Source organism: Furipterus horrens, unplaced genomic scaffold (assembly GCF_987537825.1).
Source record: "Furipterus horrens unplaced genomic scaffold, mFurHor1.1.pri manual_scaffold_7, whole genome shotgun sequence".
Classification (NCBI taxonomy): Eukaryota; Metazoa; Chordata; class Mammalia; order Chiroptera; family Furipteridae; genus Furipterus; species Furipterus horrens.
In genome coordinates, this window is record NW_028327177.1 from 104,764,028 (window position 1) to 104,785,699 (window position 21,672).

At 41.9% G+C, this 21,672-nt stretch overlaps 2 protein-coding genes across 2 annotated transcripts in view; both read left to right on the forward strand.

The window, feature by feature from the left end:
• Positions 1–1,759: 1,759 nt before the first annotated feature.
• Positions 1,760–2,599, forward strand: LOC150004953 (transcription factor BTF3). Its single transcript, XM_090282965.1, has one exon. It carries the CDS (start codon positions 1,853–1,855, stop codon positions 2,339–2,341), a length of 489 nt encoding a protein of 162 aa, XP_090139091.1. The 5' UTR covers positions 1,760–1,852; the 3' UTR covers positions 2,342–2,599.
• An 18,235-nt stretch (positions 2,600–20,834) lies between these two features.
• SYN2 (synapsin II) overlaps positions 20,835–21,672 on the forward strand; it is a 211,101-nt gene continuing 210,263 nt past the window's right edge. The window contains exon 1 of the mRNA XM_090284187.1: positions 20,835–21,385. Within this exon, the coding sequence (XP_090140313.1) occupies positions 21,000–21,385 (386 nt within the window). The 5' untranslated portion in view covers positions 20,835–20,999. The remainder of the gene's footprint in view (positions 21,386–21,672) is intronic.

A 21,672-nucleotide genomic window follows, 5' to 3' on the forward strand; every position in this document is an offset into this window, starting at 1 on the left:
CCACAACCCAGGCACGTACCCTGACTAGGAATCAAACTGGTGACCTATCAGTTCACAGACTGACACTCAATCCACTGAGTCACACCAGCCAGGGCATGAGGTAGGTGTTTCTAATTCCCATTATATAAATGAGGAAAATAAAGCTTTGTTAGGTTCAGTGACTTGTCAATTTCCTCCAGATTAGTAGGTAACAGAGATGACACCCTAATCCAAGTCTGACTGCTTGTAGAGCTATGATCCTTAAAAATCCACCCTGAATTCTAGAATGTTAAGCAAAAGATTATAAGACACAATATCCAATTCTTACATATGAGGAAAACAAAGTTCAGATGATTCCTGGTCCACTGTGGTTTCTGATGCACCACGCTGCCTTTTACTGAAACTGGCCCAAATCTATAAACTTGGTGAAATAGATCTGATTTATAAAGCCTATAGGTGATTCACTATTGGTATGACTTTGAGGGTCCTGGGAAGACTTTGTTTTCCCCAAGATACACTTTCCTCCATTAGATGGTCTCTACCATTAAATATTCACCTCTAACTTAAGCCATTCTTACATTCTTGTTAAAATGCAGTTGCTTAAGCCTTTCAATGTGATATGCGCATGCTTTCCTGAGAGCAGATTTTAATTGAAGAGAAGGAGCCAAGAGGGAAAACAGGAGCAGACTGAGATGAGTCAGTCATGGGACAAGAATAAGAAGAATAAGGAAAAAGGTGAAGAAAAGTGGAGCAGGGGGAGGGATCTGAGTACCTGAATGACAAATATCCTCTAACTACTTTGCTGAAGAACTGATTTAGACTGGAGGAAGACTCTTAGTGTCAATGATAAAATTTTGTTTTGAGTTGGGATAAGGACAGCATTAAGCAGGCCTGGTTTCTCACAATTATAACATAGATGTGGAGCATAGCTACAAAGAGCTTGGAGAAAAAGCCTTAAATCTGATGCTTCCTTGTTCTGTGACCTTGAGCAAGTTGCTTCACCCTTTTATCGGCTTTAGCATCTAACCAAAGTTGCTGTCAGCTAAGGCAAGATAGGAAGGGCTAGAACCGAGGATTTGGCTGCTGGGTAGAGGATATTTTTGAAACACTCTGAATCTCTCCTAGCATTAAATCCTCCTAAAGCTTATCCATGCTAGACATGCTTTGAACAGGGTTGACACTAAACATCCTTCCAGAGACATCTTAATTCCCAGTGGCTTCTCTGTTTCAAATCCCTCTCCTGTTAGCAATCATTAGTGGAGCAGCCTCAGTTGTCTTAGCATTCTTGTTCAGTCAGAGAAGTCCCAGTCATGCTCCTTTTCCTAGAGGGGTCCTTTCTCACCTCTGGGTGAAACAGAAGGAAAAAGAAACAGTTTACATAATGGTGTGATCCCATTGATGCCTCAAACTCATTTTTTTCTCCTATTACCACATTTTCTGACAGCTAGTTTAGAAGTTACCAATTTTTTTTTCAACCAGAGAGCTTTCAGTTATAGATCCAAGATAATCAGAGCATAACTTAAAAAAAAATATTTAAACAAAACTTCAGGTTTTAAAAGAGATGAGTGTTTTTTCACCAGTGACACATATTGCGAAAAGGGTGCTTCCTCCTCTGAGGAATAAAAAGATATTAATGTCTGGGAATTTCCCCAATCAATCTTATGGATAAAATTATTCTTTTTTTAAAAAAGATTTTATTTATTTACTTATTTATCTTCAGAGAAAGAGGAATGGAGGGAGAAAGAGAGAAACATTAATCAGAGCTGCCATCTTGCGTCCCCGCGTGTGCGCGCTTATTTTCAGCTGGTCTGCCAAAGACCCTCCTGAGCACCAACCCTAGTCCCCCGCGCGGCCCCGTTTTCTCTCCAACAAGATGAAAGAAACTATCATGAACCAAGAGAAACTCGCCAAACTGCAGGCACAAGTGCGCATTGGTGGGAAAGGTACTGCTCGTAGGAAGAAGAAGGTGGTTCACAGAACAGCTACAGCAGATGATAAAAAACTTCAGTTCTCCTTAAAGAAGTTGGGGGTAAACAACATCTCTGGCATTGAAGAGGTAAATATGTTCACAAACCAAGGAACAGTGATCCACTTTAACAACCCTAAAGTTCAGGCATCTCTGGCAGCGAACACGTTCACCATTACAGGCCATGCTGAGACGAAGCAGCTGACAGAAATGCTGCCCAGCATCTTAAATCAGCTTGGTGCAGACAGTCTGACCAGTTTAAGGAGACTAGCTGAAGCTCTGCCCAAACAATCTGTGGATGGAAAAGCACCACTTGCTACAGGAGAGGATGATGATGATGAAGTTCCAGATCTTGTGGAGAATTTTGATGAGGCTTCCAAGAATGAAGCAAACTGAATTGAGTCAACTTCTGAAGAAGATAAACTTGAAGAAGTTACTGGGAGCTGCTATTTTATAATATGACTGCTTTTTCAAATTTTGTTTATGGATCTGATAAAATCTAGATCTCTAATATTTTTAAGCTCTAGCCCCTTGGACACTGCAGCTCTTTTCAGTTTTTGCTTATACACAAATCATTCTTTGCAGCAAATTAAGCTGAAGAAGCCTGGGAATAAAGTTTGAAACCAAGATTAATAAAGTTCTTTGCCTAGTAAAAAAAAAAAAAAAAAGAAACATTAATCAGATTGCCTATCACAGGCCCCCAGCTGGGGACCCATGACCCTTTAGTTCTCAGGCTGGTACTCAATCCACTCAGCTACACAAACCAGGGCTAAAATTCTTAAGTCAGCTTACCTTAGATTGTGTCTCAGCCTGGCACAGACCTATCTGTGTGATAGACTGATCTACACAACTGATCAAAGAGAAAAGCCAGAAAAGCCAGACCACCAGCAGACATTTGAATAGTTGGTGAAATCCAGTGTTTGACACAAACCTTGTAGATAGCTGCCCCCTGTTGTTACATGGCCATGATGGGAAAGAAGAATGAGTTGATTAAAATAACTGTAGAAAAGCATTCTGCTGTGAAAAGTACATGGGTTTAAGAGTCAGAAATACCTGCGTTAAACAAAAATGTTTGAGACTGAAAGTTGTCCTGAAAGCCAGGGTTTATTGAGCGATATGCTAGCCAGGGAAAAGGACCAGGTCCTGGGCCATGTAGTCTCAACCACCAGCAGCAAGGCTAGATGGAGAAGACAACCATATCCTCTGTATTGGGGTTGAGGGAGCTCTTTTATACAATGAGTTTGGAGAAGAAAGATGTAAGTTGCTTTGAAAGAATTTACATTGGCTTTATAAATAAGGGAGGTAGGAAAATGTAAAGTGGGGAAAATTCTGAGATAGGTGAATAGTCTGTAAGGAAGAAGTATTTGATGCTTCTTGATTAGTTGTGGGCAACTAGGTTAGTGACCTTAAGCAAGAACCTACACTTCTCTGAGCTTCAGAATCTTCATGCACCCAGAGGCCTAATGTGTGGGAGGACTGGGCAAGAGGATACAACAGAAGTGCTGAGCACAGGGCCTGGCATACATCAGTCTTTAATATGGTGTTGAGAGTACTTTTAAGATTTCCTGCAATCTACACCCAATCTCATTCCTGATTTTGAGTTGGCCTCTCCCATCCATTGTTGTCATGTCACTCTGGCGATACCTTAGCACACTTCTTATATTCTACATACCAGAGAAGCAGGGAAAAGGGTTATTGATGTGGTGTAGCTTGAGGGCATCACCCAGATATTAGATGTTTGCAGTGGCTCTCATTACCTCAGAATCAAGTTAATACTCTTCAGCAAGGGAGGAAGTATTGTGGTGAAGCGCCCTGTCTCTGAAAGTAGCCAAACCTGGGTTTGAATCCCATCTCTGTCCCACCCTTCCTGTTTCACCTTGGTGAAGACACTCCACTTTCAGAGCATCAGTAGTTTCAGCTTGTAAAAAAGGAATTATAATAGTACCTATTTCATACGGTTGTTGAAATGATTATATGAGATAATGCACATGAAGTTTTCGGCAAATGCCTGTTATGCATCTAGCACATAATGAATGTTTCCTATTGTTACTATACAGTATATTATTATATTATTAATTAATTTTACTTATTATTTATTTCCACCTGTTTCAGCCACTTTGAAATTCTACTAAAAAATGCATTGTTCAGCATAGTGATTATAGTTAATAATAATGTATTATATACTTGGAAGTTGCTTAGAGAGTAGATCTTTTTTTTAAAAGTATATTTTATTGATTATTTTGTTACAATAGTTCAAGAGTAGGTCTTAATGTTCTCACCACAAAAAAGAAATTATAATTATGCAGCTGTTAACTAACTATGGTACAATCATTTTGCAATATCTAAGTATATGAATCAACACACATTGTATATATTAAACTTATTCAATGTTGAATGTGAATTATATCTAAATAAAGCAGAAGAAAAACCTAAAAAGGAAAAAATGCATTGGACATCTACTATATTTCAGGCCTTTGCTAAGTGCTGGATACCCACTCAAGAATAAGACACAATTTACAAGACACAGGAGCTATGGTCTAGTTAAACTCTATTTTCTGTTTCTGAAGCTTCCTCACAGTTTTATGTCATCATATCTTTGTAGATGTTCTTCCTGTTGTCTGGCAGATTTTTCTTCCTTCTCTTGTTGGTGTAGTCTCATTTACCCTATAAAGTCCAGGTCAGTTGTAAAATATCTCTTGATCCCTTGAGCCAGAACAGAATGTTTCTTGCTCTGTGATTTCATAGCATGTTGCATATATTATAATTTATAGCACTTATTGTATTGTGGTTTTAATTTTTATTTTAAAGTATATTTTGTTGATTATGCTGTTACAGATACCCCAATTTTTTCCTTTGCCCTCCTCCACCCTGTTGCCCTCTTCCTTCCAGCAATTCCCCTGCCTTAAGTTCATGTCCATGGGTTGCGTATGTAAGTTCTTTGGCTTCACCCTTTCCTCTACTATTCTTAACACCCCCCTGTCTATTTTGTTCCAACCAATTATGCTTCTTGATTCCTGCACTATTTCCCCATTTCTCCCCTTCCCCCTCCCAACTGATAACCCTCCATATAATCTTCATATCTATGATTCGGTTCCTGTTCTGGTTGTTTGCTTAGTTTGTTTTTGTTTTTATTATTTAGATTCAGTTGTTGATAGTTGTGAGTTTGTTGTCATTTTAAGGTTCATAGTTTTGATCTTATTTTTTTCTTAAATGAATCCATTTAACATTCATATAATAAGGACTTGGTGATGATGAATTCCTTTAGCTTTACCTTGTCTGGGAAGCATTTGATCTGCCTTTCCATTCTAAATTATAGCTTTGCTGGATAGAGTAATCTTGGTTGTAGGTCCTTGTTTTTCATCACATTGAATACTTCTTGCCAGTCCCTTCATGACTGCAGAGTTTCTTTTGAGAAATCATCTGATTGTCTTATAGGAACTCCTTTGTAGGTAACTCTTCTTTTCTCTTGCTGCTTTTAAGATTCTCTCTTTATCTTGAACCTTTGGCATTTTAATTATGATGTGTCTTGTTGTGGTCCTCTTTGTGTCCAACTTGTTTGGGACTCTCTGTGCTTCCTGGACTTGTATGTCTATTTCCTTCTTCAAATTAAGGAAGCTTTCTTTCATTATTTTTTTTCAAATAAGTTTTCAATATCTTGCTCTTCCTCTTCTCCTCTTGGAACCCCTATGATTTGGATGTTGGTATGTTTAAAGTTGTCCCAGAGGTTCCTAACCCTCTCCTCAGTTTTTCACTTTTTATTTCTTCTTTCTGTTCCAGGTTAATGTTTATTTCTTCCTTTTGTTCCAAATCATTGATTGGAATTCTGGCTTCCTTTCCATCACTGTTGGTTCTCTGTATATTTTTGTTTATTTCACTTTCTATAAACTTCACTTCTTCCTTTATTTCATGGCCATACTCAATCATTTCTCTGAGCATCCTGATCATCAGTCTTTTGAACTCTTCATCTGATAGGTTGGCTATCTCTATTTTGCTTAATTCTTTTTCTGGAGTTTTGATCCGTTCTTTCATTTAGGCCATGTTTCTTTACCTCTTCCATTTGGCAGCCTTCCTATGTTTGTTTCTGTGTATTGGGTAGAGATGCTTTGACTCCATTTCTTGGTAGTATGGCCTAATGTAGTAGGCATCCTATAGGGTCCAGTGGCACAGCCTCCCCTATTACCTAAGCTGGGTACTCAAGGTGCACCCATTTTGTAGTCTGAGTACACTCTCCCATTGTAGTTGAAACTTGGTTTCTGCTGGCTGATCAATGGGAGGAATTTACCCAGGCCAGTCAGCTGCAAGGACTGGCTATGACCACTGAGCACCAACCTCTGCCCTCCATGGAGGATCAGCTGTGCAGGGGCAGGATGGTGGTGCTTTGACATGGTCTATAGCTATCCACTGGGTGCACTGGCCCTGGGGTTTCCTGGGTGGGGCAGACCTAGGTCAGCCCTCACCTGTGTTTTGCCTGGGGCACCCTGCCTGAGCTATAGAGCAATCTGAGATAGCTGCTCTTGTTCTGAGCTTGGAGCTTCCCAGGCGAAGCCTAGCTGTGAATCTAAGCTGGCTGCTGCTAGTGCCGGCCCTGGAACTCACTGAGGCCAGCTGTTGCTTGTTTGATAGGATTTAGGAAGTTGTGAAGCATGAGCCAAGACCAACCATTCATATGGAAAAGCAGTTTGGGTGGGCCTGTAAACTGGTTAGGGCAGAGTCCCAGGGAATCTTTAAGGGAGGTCAAACAGAATTAACCAGGTTGATGTATTCTCAATTATGGCATCAGCCCACTGGCTCCAACTCAATGGATATGGTATCTTTAATTTTGTAGTTGTCAGACATCCATTTAAATCAATTTTTGATGGTTCTGGCTGATGGCTATTCTATATTTTAGTTGTAATTTTGATTTGGTTGTGTGAAGTGGCAAACCCTATCTGTCTACACTGACATCTTGTCCAATCCCTCTTGTATTGTGGTTTTTTATATGTCTGTTTCTGCTACTAGTCTGGGAGCTGATTGAAGGCAAGGACTGTCTCATTTATCGAACAACTATTTACTAAGCCTCATATGCTAGACACCACTACACATGCTGGAAATATAAGAGATATAACACATGGTTCCTGCTCTTAAAGTATTTATAGTTTCATAGAGCAGCCATTTGTCCACCAAATATCATTCAAATTGACAACTGTTACAGGGAACACCCACATCAGTCTCATTTGTCTGTGCATTCTTTGTACTTGTGCCCTGTGAGTTGGCTTGATTTGAATTCCCTGACCAAAATTATTTCCCCTAATCACTGGTCATGATGCTGACATTTCATCATTTATATTAGTTTCTTTTAGGTCTGCATTAATTAGAATTCTTTTGGTTGCAAGTGACAGAAACCCAACTCAAACTAATATAAGCAAGAAGGAAAATTTATTGGCTCACTGAGAAAAAAATGAACAGACAAATTATGTAAAAAGGCAGGGAAATGTGAATTTCAGAAAGAAGTAGCATCAGGGACTTTAATGCCAGGATTCTTTCTGTATCTTTTTTCTCTGTATGTTGATGTCATTCTTATTGCCAACCAGCTTACTCTAGTATGGTGGTCTTAGAGGCTAATACCATCATTCAGATCTCCTTGAGGTGGCCACAAGAATGTGCCTGAGAGACCTGCAGCTACAAAGGTCTTCACTGAACAAAGGTCCCAGATGCTAAAATTCATTATCTATGTTTTCCCTGAGGCTATGCTTTCTATGCATTGCCCCCAGATTGGGACTAAGTGTGTCAGGAATACTAAGGGAGGCCTTTTTTGGAGGCCCAGAACCCATGGATGACTGATTTTTACTTGGGATGCCCCAACAGCTTGTTAAATCTTCCTTGAATTGCTTGGTAGTCTAGGATGCTACCTTCCTCTCTTTTTCAAATTATCATTGCAGGCTGATCCTCCCCAGCCTTCCCTGGCTCCCTTCCCATTTCGTCTCACTGGTGATTTGCCAGATAAAATTCTTGCACATTTAATCCTGTTTTAGTGTCTGCTTTTCAGAGTATTGGACTAACAGACTTCTTCAACAGAGCCTACTGTGGGGAGCAGTGTTGACTGAAAGGCCTAGCTGCACCCCTCTGGACCCACAATAGCATTTTGCTGAGGCCATACTTCCTCCTGTTTCCAGCCAACACTGAACAGCTGGGGGTCCAATGCTGGTCCTTTCCTGTAATGGGTGACTTTGGCTAGGCAACTCCTCATAGGCCTGACTCAAACTTTCTTAGAATTATACTGAGTCAGAGACTCTTCCTAACCAAGCCTGTCTCCTTTCACAGGTGTCAGATCATCATCGAAGTTCGAGGCTCCTATGCCCTACTCCTGCTCCCTCCCTTTATCTTTTGCAGGTGTTTCCCTAAGAAAACTCTTCCATATATAATTCTACCTTAGTATGTGCTTTTCAGAAGACTTGAACAGATGGTAAAAAGGGCTTTGAATAAGTCTTGCATTTTGCCTTGGAGTTTCTACCACCATAAAGACTATTTATTATTCTTTAAAAAAACAAAGCAAAAAACAACAACAAAAACTCCCAGAGAAAGATCCTGATTGGCTTGATCTGAGTCAAGAGAGTGAGTCATCTGGAAACATCACAGCCATGTGGATGGAGTGTGGGAGTAAGTGCCCAGGAAAAGGTTAGGAAGAGGATGCTAGAAAGATAATGCAATAAAAAATTTCCACAGGGTCTTGGAGGAATTGCAGGTCTTCAGAACTCCTTAGAAAATTTATGGCAAAAGGGGGCAGGGGCAATCATTCTTAAATTATATCAGCTGGTGTCTTGAGGGTACTGATGACTGTCAATACAGAGTAAAGCATTCTGTATGGTGCCCAGGGGAGAACAGTATCAAGTCTGGGCCAGGGGCCCTAAAATGGAAGTGGAAATGTAATAGAGACAAACTTTTATGTTCTTCCCAGTTCTGGTGGGGGCCAGCCTAATCTGAATCCCCTCTAACGGGGGAACAAAGCTAAAGTCCTTAAATACAATAATGATTAAACAAATCAAAAATTATTCAGGAGCCATGAGGTCAAAAGGCCAGAGGAGAGGCAAGATACAAAAATCTAGAAGAGCCCAGAAGCAAGGATCAAAGTCTGGGAATGGAGCCAGGAGTTCCGACCTGGGACACAGATTGGTTGGAGTGGGTTGGAATCAGATAGCAGTGGGGATCTATTGGCTTTGTGGGATTGCCTAAAGTATCAGCTATCAGTTATAGCTTGCTTTTAAGGTCTGGCAAGAATATGATGAGTGGGTGGGATGGTCTTATTGAAAGGTCCTGAGGTGGAATAGCCATGGCACTGTGCAAAATGGACATATTGAACTCTTACTGTGAGCTGAATTGAGCTACAATTATATAGATTAGTGTATTTGGAGCCTTAATAGAATTTTCCAGGAGAATTCAAGGCCAAAGAGCCCTGAGCAAGTCAACAGATATCTGTAATTCTTGGGTATCAGAGGCTTTCAGAAATAAAGAGAATAACTACAAAAGAGGATTTGGGTTACTTGTTTCTTATGGATCTTCTGAGATTAGAGGAGATGACTTTATGACTGCCAGCAGGGAGTGCAGTCACAGTCTAATAGATGGAGGAAGTCAGAGGTCTAGGACTCTATTCCTATCCTGCACAGCTGCCAGGCTGATGCCCACTCTCTCCTGAGCACATGCAAAGTGCCCTTCATGCATTTGCTATATTCCAGACATTGTACTAAGGATTGTTGGTGCATCACCTTTCTGAACCTTAAATACACCTGAGGTAATGACTATGACTGTTCCCCTTTCACAGAGGAAGAAATTGAGAGTCATAGAATGACATCAGTTGCCAAAGTCATATAGTAGCACAGAATAAATCTAGAACTTGAACTCCAGAGCTTGTGTGATTGATCACCCCACTATCCTTCCCCACACTGCTTTTAGTTCTCTCAGTTCCCAACTTTATGACTTGTTTTTCCATGTATGCCTTTGATTCCCACAGCTGTCCTTTCAGCTAGTATCCAGGGTCTTGTTATTATTAAAAAATAAATTTTTGATTTTTTTTTTCTGAACTTGTGCTTCTTTTTAACCAGGTATTGCAGGCAGATGGTACAAAATTTAGAGATACAAAGGAGCATACAAGCATTTCCCCATTACTCAATTCTCTTAACAATGCATGAGGTTTAGAAGTCATTTGTACTTTCATTCTTTCATGTCTATTCTCTGTTTTGCTGTAAAATTGTTGTTTTTTCCCTTGTTGATATGTAGACGCTTTTAATATATTAAGGGAATTAGTCCTATGCCTGTGGTATACACTTCCAGTAATTTTTCCACTTTGTCTTTTGTCTTTTGAATATGTGAAAGGTCAAATTTATGGCAGTCAAATTTATCTATTCTAAATTTTATGGCTGAGATATGTCATTCTTAGATAGATATTACTTACTCCAAGGTTATTAAACAAAAATTCCTACGTTTTCTTCTATTACAGTTTTGGTTTCAACCCATCTGAAATTTTTTGCTATAATGTGAGAGATATGGATACCATTTAAGTTTTTCCCACAATAACTATTCAGTTATTTCAATAATGTTTATTGAATAATCTTATTCCTCACTAATTTGAAGTGCCACACTTATTCTATACTAGATTCCTGAATATATCTAGGTTTATTTCTGAGCTTTTATTTATTGGTCTGTCTCTTGATGCACAAGTATCACATTGTTTAAATTACTGCAGGTTAATACAGTACTGTGTTTTAATATCCGGTAGAGCCACTCTCTTCCTTTCTACTCTTTCTTTTCAGAATTCTTCCAGCTCTTCCTGATTTTTTATTTTCCCATGTGAACATCAAAGTCAATTTGTCTAGTTCATTCCTCCCCAAATCTGCTGGTATTTTTTCTACTAGAATTGCATTAAATGTATGGATTAATTTAGGGAGAAATGACATCTTTATGATATTGAGTCTTCCTATCCAAGATAATGATATATCTTTCTTTTTTTTTTAAAGTATGATTTGGTATTCCTTAGTAATGTTAATTTTTTTTCACATAGAATTTGCATACATCTTGTTAAATTTCCTAATGGAATACTCTAACTTTTTTATTGCTATTGTAAAAATTTTCTTTTTTCCCTCATATTTTAAATCTCCACTCTGGCAGAATTGCCTCAGGCTATCTTGGGAAATACATCTGATTTGACTCAGGTTCTAGTTCCTGCAACCAGTCTGCAGGCAAGACCCAGAGCCCTTGAGACAGAGGTGGTATCTGAGGGTTCTGGCAGGGGGGATGCCCTATACATACAACAACGCTCCCCTAGGATGAGTGCCATGAATAAACACTAAGACAGGTTGATGATGTTATGTATGTTATAAACAACTACAATTCTATATGAATACACTGATTTTTCATTCACTGTGCGGTGTCTGTCCACACTAGGGCAGAGGATGGCAAAGTAGAGCTTATGAATCTTCAATCTGAGATCTTTGGATAGGCTGATTTTTGGTGTCCTGACAATTGACGGCCTTGAGGAAATTGAGGCAGCATTTAGTATTATACTTTTTAAAGCCAAGACACTATTTCCCCCTCAAATCACAAAATGCCATAGGGCATCAAGTATCCTCCCGGAAAATTGGAATCTTGGGTTGGTACTGGAATTCATCAATGTTCGTTAGCATTCTTAATTGTTACTAATGTTTAATAAGCAACTGCTATCTATGTGCCTCCTGTGTCATGATTTCTATCCTGGAGAAGCCTACACTCCAGTAGAGAAGATAAGGAGAAATTCACTGTAATAACTAAGGATAAATATTTAATAGGGTTGTGTTCAACATGCCCTGGGAATGCAGAAGAAGGGGCTGTGAAGTTAATTGGGATTAGAGGTATTGGCTTTTGTGCTTGGCCTTGAAAGATAAAGCGTAGTTAGTTTGGCCAGGGTAGCAGATGGTATACCACCCTGTAACTCTATTTGGGAACTTGCTCGAATAGGGGTGGGGGTGGGGGTCTGGCTCTCATACAAACTGCTAGGGGAGCTAATGCTCCCAGGAGTTGTACTCAACCAATCTTGAATGGGATTTGGTGAAAAAATGCCCTAGCTTTCTCAACCATTGAGTGGGACAGCTCCAAGAAGTGTTCTACAATATTTAGCTGCTAGTGTCGCTCAGTGGGATTTAGCCCCAGCTGTCCAAAGTGATAATCTGCTCACTAATGCAATTTTTCTTGGCTTCCTTGTCGCCTAAGTCTCACTTGTCTACATCCCCACTAGTGCTTCCTGGGATCACCTCTTAAGCAAACCATTTGTACTCTGCTTTTGGGCAACTGACCACAACACAGCAAATCATGGACAGAGTGCATTCTCAGAAGAGGGGATAGCATCAGAAAAAGCACAGAGGTATGACAGAGCATGGTTTGTTTGGGGACCAGAAAGAAGTTGAATATGGTTGCAGAGCAGGTCACGGAAGACTAGGAGATGTGCCATACAGGTGGTAGGGAGAATATGAATGTATGGCTAGCCTTTGTGGAGGAAGGATAGTGGATTTAGAATGGAATTATAAAAAAATCTTTCAGATGATTCAGTGGTGGGCAGGGGCACTGTCTGGGGAGCAGGGAGAAAGAAAACTCTCCTCCTGGTGCTTTTGACAAAGGCTCAGGGCTCCAGGCTCCAGCTCTGTAGAGCACTGGTGCTCAGGCCTTCCCTACCTCCTGCCTTCCTGCGTAGTTGGTAGCTGCTTTCCATCACCTGCCATGCCTGTTGCCTGGGCTGCAGCAGCAGTTGCTGGAAGTGGGTGGAGCTCTGTCAATAGCTGGTACACTCTGTTACCAAGCCTGGGACATCTGTCTTTGCCCAGAGGCTGCATAGATGGAATTTTCCTTTCTGCAGCTGTGCCTTACTACTCACCACTTGCCTGTCTGCACTCTCAATGCAGGACTCAGTTGAAGCTTCCTTTTCAGGAGATCACTGATATTCTCATCCTGTTGTTGGCTTCCGTAAATAGGTGAATTAGGAGGCATTTGCAGAGGCAGCTAGGGAAGGACCAGGTGCTTTTCCTATCTGTCTGGATACAGAGACATGTTATTTTTTGGAGCAGGTTTTCATAAGCAGTCTTGTGCTTTGTTTTCTTTTCCTTCTGTCTTTCCTTTTATTCTTTTTTTTCTTTCTTCTTTTCTTCCTTCCTTCCTCCTGCCAGGCTCTGAACTAGGTAATCAGAATTCAGAAATGACTCAGTCACAATCTCTGTTCTCAGAAAGATCGCAGTCTAATGAGGAAAACAAAATAAGACTTAATAATTATAATATTGTGTGCTGAGTACTATGATTGAGTTATTTACATACTTTAAATATTTTTTGAAGAAAGAAAGAAAAAAATGAATGAAAGGGCACAAGGAAGAAGGCACAGTCAGGGAGAACTTCATGGAGGAAGTAGTGCTTGAGCTTCATTTGAAAAACTGGTTATGATCACTAGCACCTGCTAGGCCCTTTTAGCTCAAATCCTCATGACAATGCTATGAGATAGATAGCCTACTTTACAGAGGAGGAAAACCTTAGGGATATTTGATAAATTGTCTGAGATCATAAAGCTGCAAGTAGTACAATCAGGATCCCAAAATACTTCTGTCTACCACAAAGCCTGTGGTTGTTCCACTGCACATAGAAGGGTATCTCAAGCAGAGGAAACAGTCTGAACGAACAGTTGGAGGTATAGGGGAGATGATAACACAAGGGTTAATTTTCTGGAGCCCTTGGGTGTCATGCTTTCTGAGGCCCAGCACTTTCTAAAGCATTCATTATGACCTGCAGAAAAGCAAGTGGCTAGTGAGTGTTCAATTATTCATCCTAAAATTGGAAGGTATAATTTGAATCTCAGCTCTTCTATGACAGACTGCATGACTTTGGGTAAGTCTCTTCCTGATTTGAGCTTCTGTTTCCTCATTTGTTTAAATGAGAGTATGATTCCTATCTTGTGAAGTTGTTGTAAGAATTCAAGGCAATGTCTTAAGCAAGCATTATTATTGATCTGTTCAAGGTGACTTTAGGATACCTGGGACTGGCTCATGATGGAGTGGTTAGATGACTCATCAGGCAAGGGGACTTTTAGATAATTGGATAGGGGATGCCTTTTATCTTCCAAGAAATGATGGTGCTGGCAGAGAGCTTACTGCTAGCCTGTTTCAAGTGAACCAGAAGCTATTTTGGAGATGAGAAAAGACATTCTCTTGACACTGACAGTGTAGGGAGAGAGAAGATAAAAACCAAGAAACAGGAATATTGACTCACTCCTGATCAGGAACAGGGAACAGGCAAGCCAGCCAGGTGTCCTTAGCTGTCCAGAGGGTCTCTAGCCTTGGCAGAGTTCTGCAGATGTACAGGGTGAAGGGGAGGGTATGGAGAGAGAATGCTGATGGGCTTTTTGGGCTGAATCACACTCATGAAAACAACAGTCAAGTGTTTGACCTAGGACTATGTTTTTCTCCCAACCCTGGAGCTGGCTATTTTCAAGAAAAGAAATGGGGCCACCTGCTCAGAGCTAGCCCTGGCACTAAGGAACCTTTCCCTGGGGACAGTTATGCAGGAACTTATACAATGTAATGTTGGGGTGGGGGAAAGGTATTTCTCAATGTACAGATATTTATTTACATTAAGGTGTAGAGCCATTAATGCCTATGCTATTTCACTAATAAAAAGGATGCCTTTTTATTTTATTTTTAACCCAAATTCTCAGATTCCTACCAGAGACATTATAACTATATTATTAAAATAAAATCTTCCTGAGCCTATGAATCTCATTCTGACCTCTTCATTTTACATATAAAAAAAATGAGACTCAAAATAAAACTGACTTAAGAATATTACATAGCTTTTAACCTACTATGTGGTAAACCAGGAATTCAAAATTTGTCTCTAAATCAGAACATATGTTTACATTTATTTCTTTAAAATAATCGCTATCATAAATATGTACCTACCATGTGCCAGACACTGTGTGGGGCACTGTCTATTCATGATCTCACTTAGTTTTCTTCAACAACTCTGCAAAGAAAGATTAATCCCACTTTACATTAAAGAAATTGCATAAGATAGCCTTGCTAATAAGTGGCTGAGGCATAGAATTAACCTATATGGGTCTGATGCTAAAGATCTAATTGATCCACAATCTGGTAGTGGCTGAGAAGGACTGGGAGGTTGGGGGCTGCCCACTGTTTATGTAAACACAAAAGCTCATTCACTGGTATCTTGTAAACATATCTGCCGCCTCCTTGAAGAGAAACTGTACCACAGGTAGAGGGTGGGGATTGCCTTCTGTCCTGACTTGGTACAGAAAGCTCAGCGCTGTCCCTGGATTGGGTCGAATGCTAAATAGAAGGGGTATCTTTCATTTATCGGTGAAGCAGTATGTGGATACTGCTGGAAAACAGTCTGTGATGAAGCCTTTGAATTTCCCAGGCAGGGGAAACCCACTCGGCTGTTCATGTGTGCGTGATAGAAATGTTCCTCTATCACCATGGCAACAACCAATACATGAGCATCCAGAAGAGGCCAGAGCTGCTCTGTGGAAAGCTGTGGTTCAAGCAGGGTGGGAGTATGGAGGGAGGAGTATCACATCAGCTATCTTCTTCTTGATTGAGGCTGGCTCGTTCCTGGGGCAGGACTCTTTATACAGGATGCCAAGCCTCCTGTGTCTGCAGGATTTTGGTCAAAGTGAGATGGCAGGGATGCTGAGGAGAGTCTAGCAGTATGTATTATTTCTTGTATGGTTTCTGATAAATGTATTTATTAGGCAAGTTGCTAATGGATGGCACCTTTCGAAGGGGCCTGCCCATATATTCTAATGGAGAATCTCATGGGTTTGAAAATAACCAGAGACTTCCAGCTCTGCAATTTTTTAGTTCTAAGATCTCATATTAGTGTAACCTCTCTGAAGTCGAATTGCTTCATTGGTTAAAAAAAGATATTTAACGCAGTTTCTGGCATGTAGTCAGCATCTAATCAATTGTAGTTATTACTGTGTCCCCAATACTGTCAGAGAAATGAAGACTTGGCAAAGGGACCATCTCAGACTCCCTTAAGTCAGAGACAGACTTGGAATTATAATTCATGCCACCCGTGTTTCTTCTGAGTGCCCCTGCTTTTTTTCTCTCTTCCTGAAACCATCTGTCAAAGCTCAGTGTTCGCTCTCCAGACTCAGCCCCTATGTTCCCTGGTTCAGCCTGGTGACATCATGTGCTTATTTCCCCCATGGGGCTCTGCCCAGAGAGTCTCACAACACTAGACTTTGGGGATCACCCAGCTCAGTTCCCTCTCTCTCATTTCCCAGGCTAGGAAATGAAAGCCTGTAGAGAGAAGTTAAGTGCCTTCTCAAGGTCACCCAGCAAGGTAGAAGCCATTAGTGGCAATGGTTGTTGAATTTATTTTAGCCAGTGTGACTAAGCGTGGGAGTAGATGCAGAGGATCAACCTCAAGCCTTCCATGAATTCTCCTGGGTGTGTAACATTGAGATAAGGAGGTGTGCGGGAAGTCCTTTTTGTATTTTGTTTGTAGTACTGGTGAGTTCTGGGATTCCCCTGATGTTAGAAATATTAATAGCTAACATTTGCACAGTGCTTTACAGCTTATAGAATATAGTCATATACTTGATCTTATTTAGTCCTCAAACTAGTCCTTCAAGGTCATTATAATAATTGTCACCATTTTTTTAGAGATGAGGAAACTGAGGCTGAAAGTGATTTGTTCAAAGTTACCATGAGGCAGATTTAGAAGTTGAGCTTATATTTGAGTGATTTCTAACTATAGCAAACTGGCCCAACTGAAGTGGCCAGCTTTGGATAATTCAAAGTTGAGAATATAGCTGTCCTCTGTATAGAAGTGGAGAAGAAAAGCATCCATAGGGCCAATTGTCAAGAAGGCACAGCTGAATGGAGATGACAAACTTTCAGTTAAATTGGGTTCTCCAAATGACAGGTAACAAGATGTATAAAAGGAAATAATGATAAAGCTTGACTGTCACTTTCAAAGTGTTCTCATCTCATGAGAGACCCAAGGCACACCCACCCCTCCTTGTTTACATATGAGGCACAGAGAACTCAGCAACTTGTTGAAAATTGCAAAGCCAATTAGTGATAGAGCCAGGACTAGAACCCACAGTTTCTGAACCCCAAACTCTTTCTACTTCTTGTTAGGGCTGGTGGGTCTGAATGGCATCCCTGATCCTGAGAAGTGAGCAAGCGCCAAGGGTGGCATGTTCCAGCAAACTTCCTTGTTTGTGAGGACACCCAGCCAACAGTGTTTTGCCAGGTGATTCAGTGCACCAGGTTTTCCTTTATGCTCTGTATTTGAGTTCCGCCTGCAGAGTCACTTTAATTGCTCCTCAGTCCTGTACCCAGCCTTTCTCCTTGTGAGCTTTCTTTAATGCATTATTGCTTAAGGGAAAAGAGAAATGAGAGAGGTGATGAAGCTAAATTGGTTTTGATTTTAACAGGATTCTTTCATCTGCAGTTGTCAGATGTTTACTTGTGTTTACAATTCATTGTGAAGATAAAGATTACACAAGGAAGGACTTCAAAGAGTCCTGGGCTTCTAGAATTGGAAGAGAGCTCTGAGATTCTGACAGTTGGCTTAGTTGGTCCCAGAATGATTTAAAAACATGGGGGAGACTCCTCCACTGATTACTCTGAGAGAAATGCCTTCCACCTTGAGATGGGGAATGGCTGGTTGGTCTCAGAGGGAAATAGGCAGAAAAGGTTCTAACTGCACTAGGTTTTTATATTCTGTATCATTTCCAAATCCTGCTCCCCCTTCAATTCCAGAGAAAAGGTAGGGCATAAAATAGACTAATAGTGCTATATTCTCCCTTCATCTGGAAACTAGATCCACAGGTAAAGATAAGGGAAAGACTTTCACTACAGCTCATTAAAACCCAAGTCCATTTAAATAAGTGCTACAAAGATATTTCCTGGCAATGACTTAGTGGAACACAGAGGATATTGGTTTAAGCAGATGTGATTTACAGTTGTACCAACTAATAAAAAATTTCTGATCATATACAACTGATTAATGACCACCATGCACAATTATAAGAAAATAGTCTGTTCTTCCATGAGTAATATTCTTATTAAAGCCTAAATTAATGGAATATTTGATAAGTGCCTTTTAGTGGTCTTGTGGGCTTCCAATGTATCAATAAAGGAACCTATTGCTAAGCAGCTCTCTGGGAATATTCTGATCTAGCACTGGAGATTGTGACACTTACTATGTATTGGATATTATATTAGGCTTTGTATATCATTCCAAGAGAAGCAGAAGAGAGAATTCCTCACCTTGAGGTGCTTGTCAGCTACAAAGAAAGCTGAATAGACAGTAGCATGCGAGTACAGCCTCTTAGAGCCTTTCTTACAAATATTTGGGTGATTTCTACATTCAGGTGCTATTCTAAGGCTAAAGGAATATAGTGATAATACAGGGACAGTCTTTTCTTTCAAGAGGTAGATCTATACATTCTTATAACTTATCCAGTCCAGTTTCTCTGACTTTCATCTTGCTATCTCCTTTGTCATGGTTGCCTTCTCCACCTTGTTCTAGTTATCTGAATTCCACCTGCTTTAGAAGGCCAGGGACCTCTCTCCCCTGTAAAATCTTTTCCTACAAAGATCTCTTCCCTTGGCTCCTTTAACACTCACTGCCTGCTCCACTTTCTGATGACTCAGACTGCTTTGCTATTGCTAGTTATGTGCTCACATGTTTATGAGTCGTCTTCTTCAGGGCAGAACTTGGATTTTCTTCATCTTTTAATCTCCTTCACCCTCTAGTAGCTAACATAATGCCTCGCATATATTAGGTAGGTACTCAAAACATGTTTGCTAATTGTTTGATTTTTAATTTTTTTACATATACTATAAGCTCAGTGGTTAAGGGGAATTACTTAGTGAAATATATATGAAGATAACTCAATCATCCAAAAGATTGAAGTGATATTGTCTGAAATCTCATCATTAGAGATTCATGCCTTTGGAAAAGATTCCTTTGATTCTCTATAAAGTACTTCTAGGAAGGTAATACATTAAATTAAGTTTATTTCCTTAAGTTATTAATGACTTATCAGTTTTATTCTCCAATAGACACAAGAACTGAGTTGGGTAAGAATACAGTTTGATTCTCAAACAGCTAAGACCTTATTATGTGTCAGGTACTGTGCTTAATGTTGGGGTCCAAAGATAAATAAGAAACAATCTTATCCTTGAAAAGCTAACATTCTAGTCACCAGAATATTATAATCTCTTCAGAGGCTATAAAAAGCCAAGCACAAACACTTAGCCTACCCTGTAAGATTGAGAGAAGGCTTCCTGGAGGAGTCATCAACCAGAATTCCTCTAGGCTTTCTCTACCTGAGTGCTTTCCCCACTTCTCTGCTGGTCAACTCTTGTAGCTGCCTCAAGACCCATCTCACGTCACCTCCTCTGAGAAGCCATCCGTAAGCCTCACAAACAGAATGAATTCGGAAGCCATCCGTAAGCCTCACAAACAGAATGAATTCCTCACTCATTGGTGGTCCTAAACCACCTTACCCAACTGTGTTATAGCATTTGCCACATTTTATTGTGATTAATTGTTCCTGTGTCTATACTCCTCACTCTCTCCTCTAGCCCACATAGATTGCAAATTTCTCACAGATAGGGGCCACTTCCTATTCATGTTTGTCTATTTAGCTCTTACCACTGCCTGGATATAGTAGATGGGAAGACCAGTGTATTATTATGGTTGGTTGAAGACCTCTTGGAAGTCACTGGGTCTCTGCCTCAGAGCTGGACTGTGCATCTCTAGGCTCTAAGCTGAGTGCCAGGTAGGATGAAGGAAGCAAGAACTGCTTGCCATTGTTAATGGCAAGCTGCTCATTGATTCCATTCAGCCCAACACTCACTGAGAACAAGTTCAAATAAGAATCCAGCCACATCACTAGAATACCTACTGTTTGCCAGGTGCTTTACATATATGATCTCACTTACTCTATGTAACAACTTTGGAAAGATATTTTCTTTTATCAGCTGAGGAAAAGAGACTCAGGGGGCTAATGTGCTCAAGGTCACATATCACCCAGAGTAGTCAGAAAGTAAAGTATAACTGCTGTGTCTTTTTCCACTGCAACACAGGGATTAAGTATATCTCACTAGAGATTAAAGCAAAGGTCCAGGGGTCACACAAGATTCAGGGAATGCACATGGGAAAGTGGTAATCAGAGAAGTCTTCACAGAGGTCCAGGCAGATCTGGCTAATGAGTGAACTGGAAAAAAAACAAAAACAAATAGAAAGAACTATCTTGAAGATGACCTTCTTCGTACTACATCAGATGCACAAATGCCTGTTAAGGAGGTGAACACAGAAGGGGTAGGGTAACCTTAGATATACCATTTGAGAGTCGTGTGTGTGTGTTAGTGGGGACAGAGATTACTCCTTTCTTCTTCAACCAGGGGTTGGGGAATTGACACCTTTTTCTTAGCTTTGGGAGAGAAGGTGGTTCTTTTCTTTCTCATTACAGAGCAAGCGCGGGGAATGGCTCCTTTCTGACCTCAGGGCTGGGAGGCTAACACCTCTCTTCCCTCGGAAGAGAGTGGGGACGGTTTTCTTCGCCTCCATCTCGAGTGGGACATGCTTTTTTCTCTCTAACCGAAAGGTTACGGTAGGGGCTTTCGGTTCCCTTTTCCGTATTCTTGGGGAGCATAATTGGCTCCAACGCCCTGCCAAAAGAGATACGCACAGGCTGCGGGTGGCCTAGCTCTCCCCAGCCTCCAAGTCCGCAGACCCTGGAGGCCCACAGCTAGGTGCCGGGTGCGCAGGCGGCGAGCCGGGGGCGGTGCCAGCTCTGCGGCCTGGGGCGGGGCTATATGTGGCCCCGCCCCCTATGCTCCGAAGCGCTGAGCTTCTCACCGCCTCGCCATCCTGGCCCAGTCTGCCACGGCTATTTGCTAGGCTCGCGCGCCCCGGGTTGGGAGTCAGCCCCTCGGTTCCGTCAGCCCCACATCCGCCGCCTGAGTCTCGCCCTTGGCGCCGGTCGGCCCCGCCGCCCCGCGCGCCCCCCATCCCCTCACGCCAGATGATGAACTTCTTGCGGCGCCGGCTGTCAGACAGCAGCTTCATCGCCAACCTACCCAATGGCTACATGACCGACCTGCAGCGGCCAGAGCCCCAGCAGCCGCCGCCGCCGCCCCCCGGCCCGGGCGTGGCCTCGGCCTCGTCTGCGCCCCCGGCCGCCTCACCGGGCCAGGAGCGGAGGCAACCGCCGGTCCCCGCGCCCGCGCCGCAGCCCGCGCCGCAGGCGGCCTCGGCGCCGTCGGTGGGCAGCAGCTTCTTCAGCTCGCTGTCCCAAGCCGTGAAGCAGACGGCCGCCTCGGCCGGCTTGGTGGACGCACCTGCCCAGGCGCCTGCAGCCGCCAGGAAAGCGAAGGTGCTGCTGGTCGTCGACGAGCCGCACACCGACTGGTAAGTGCCCGGACGCATTCGCCACTAGGAACTCCCGGGGCCTCCCCGGGCAGCTGGGGGCTGCCGAGGAGATGACACCAGGGCGCCAGGGAGACAGGTTAGACCAATACAAAAAAGGAGGGTCTGAGTGGTCCCGCCGCGAGGAGATGGTGTGTGTGTGTGTGTGGCTGGGGGTGGTGGTGGGGGGTGTGAGCAGGGAAGAGGGGATATTTGTAGGGTGGGAGGCGGCATTGGTCACTTGGGAAGGTAAAGCCTGAGGTAAAATATTTCCTCAGTTGCCTCAGATC

Excerpts from the sequence above, each read along its gene's own strand:
- LOC150004953 (XM_090282965.1), top strand. The coding sequence starts at position 1,853 with ATGAAAGAAACTATCATGAACCAAGAGAAACTCGCCAAACTGCAGGCA.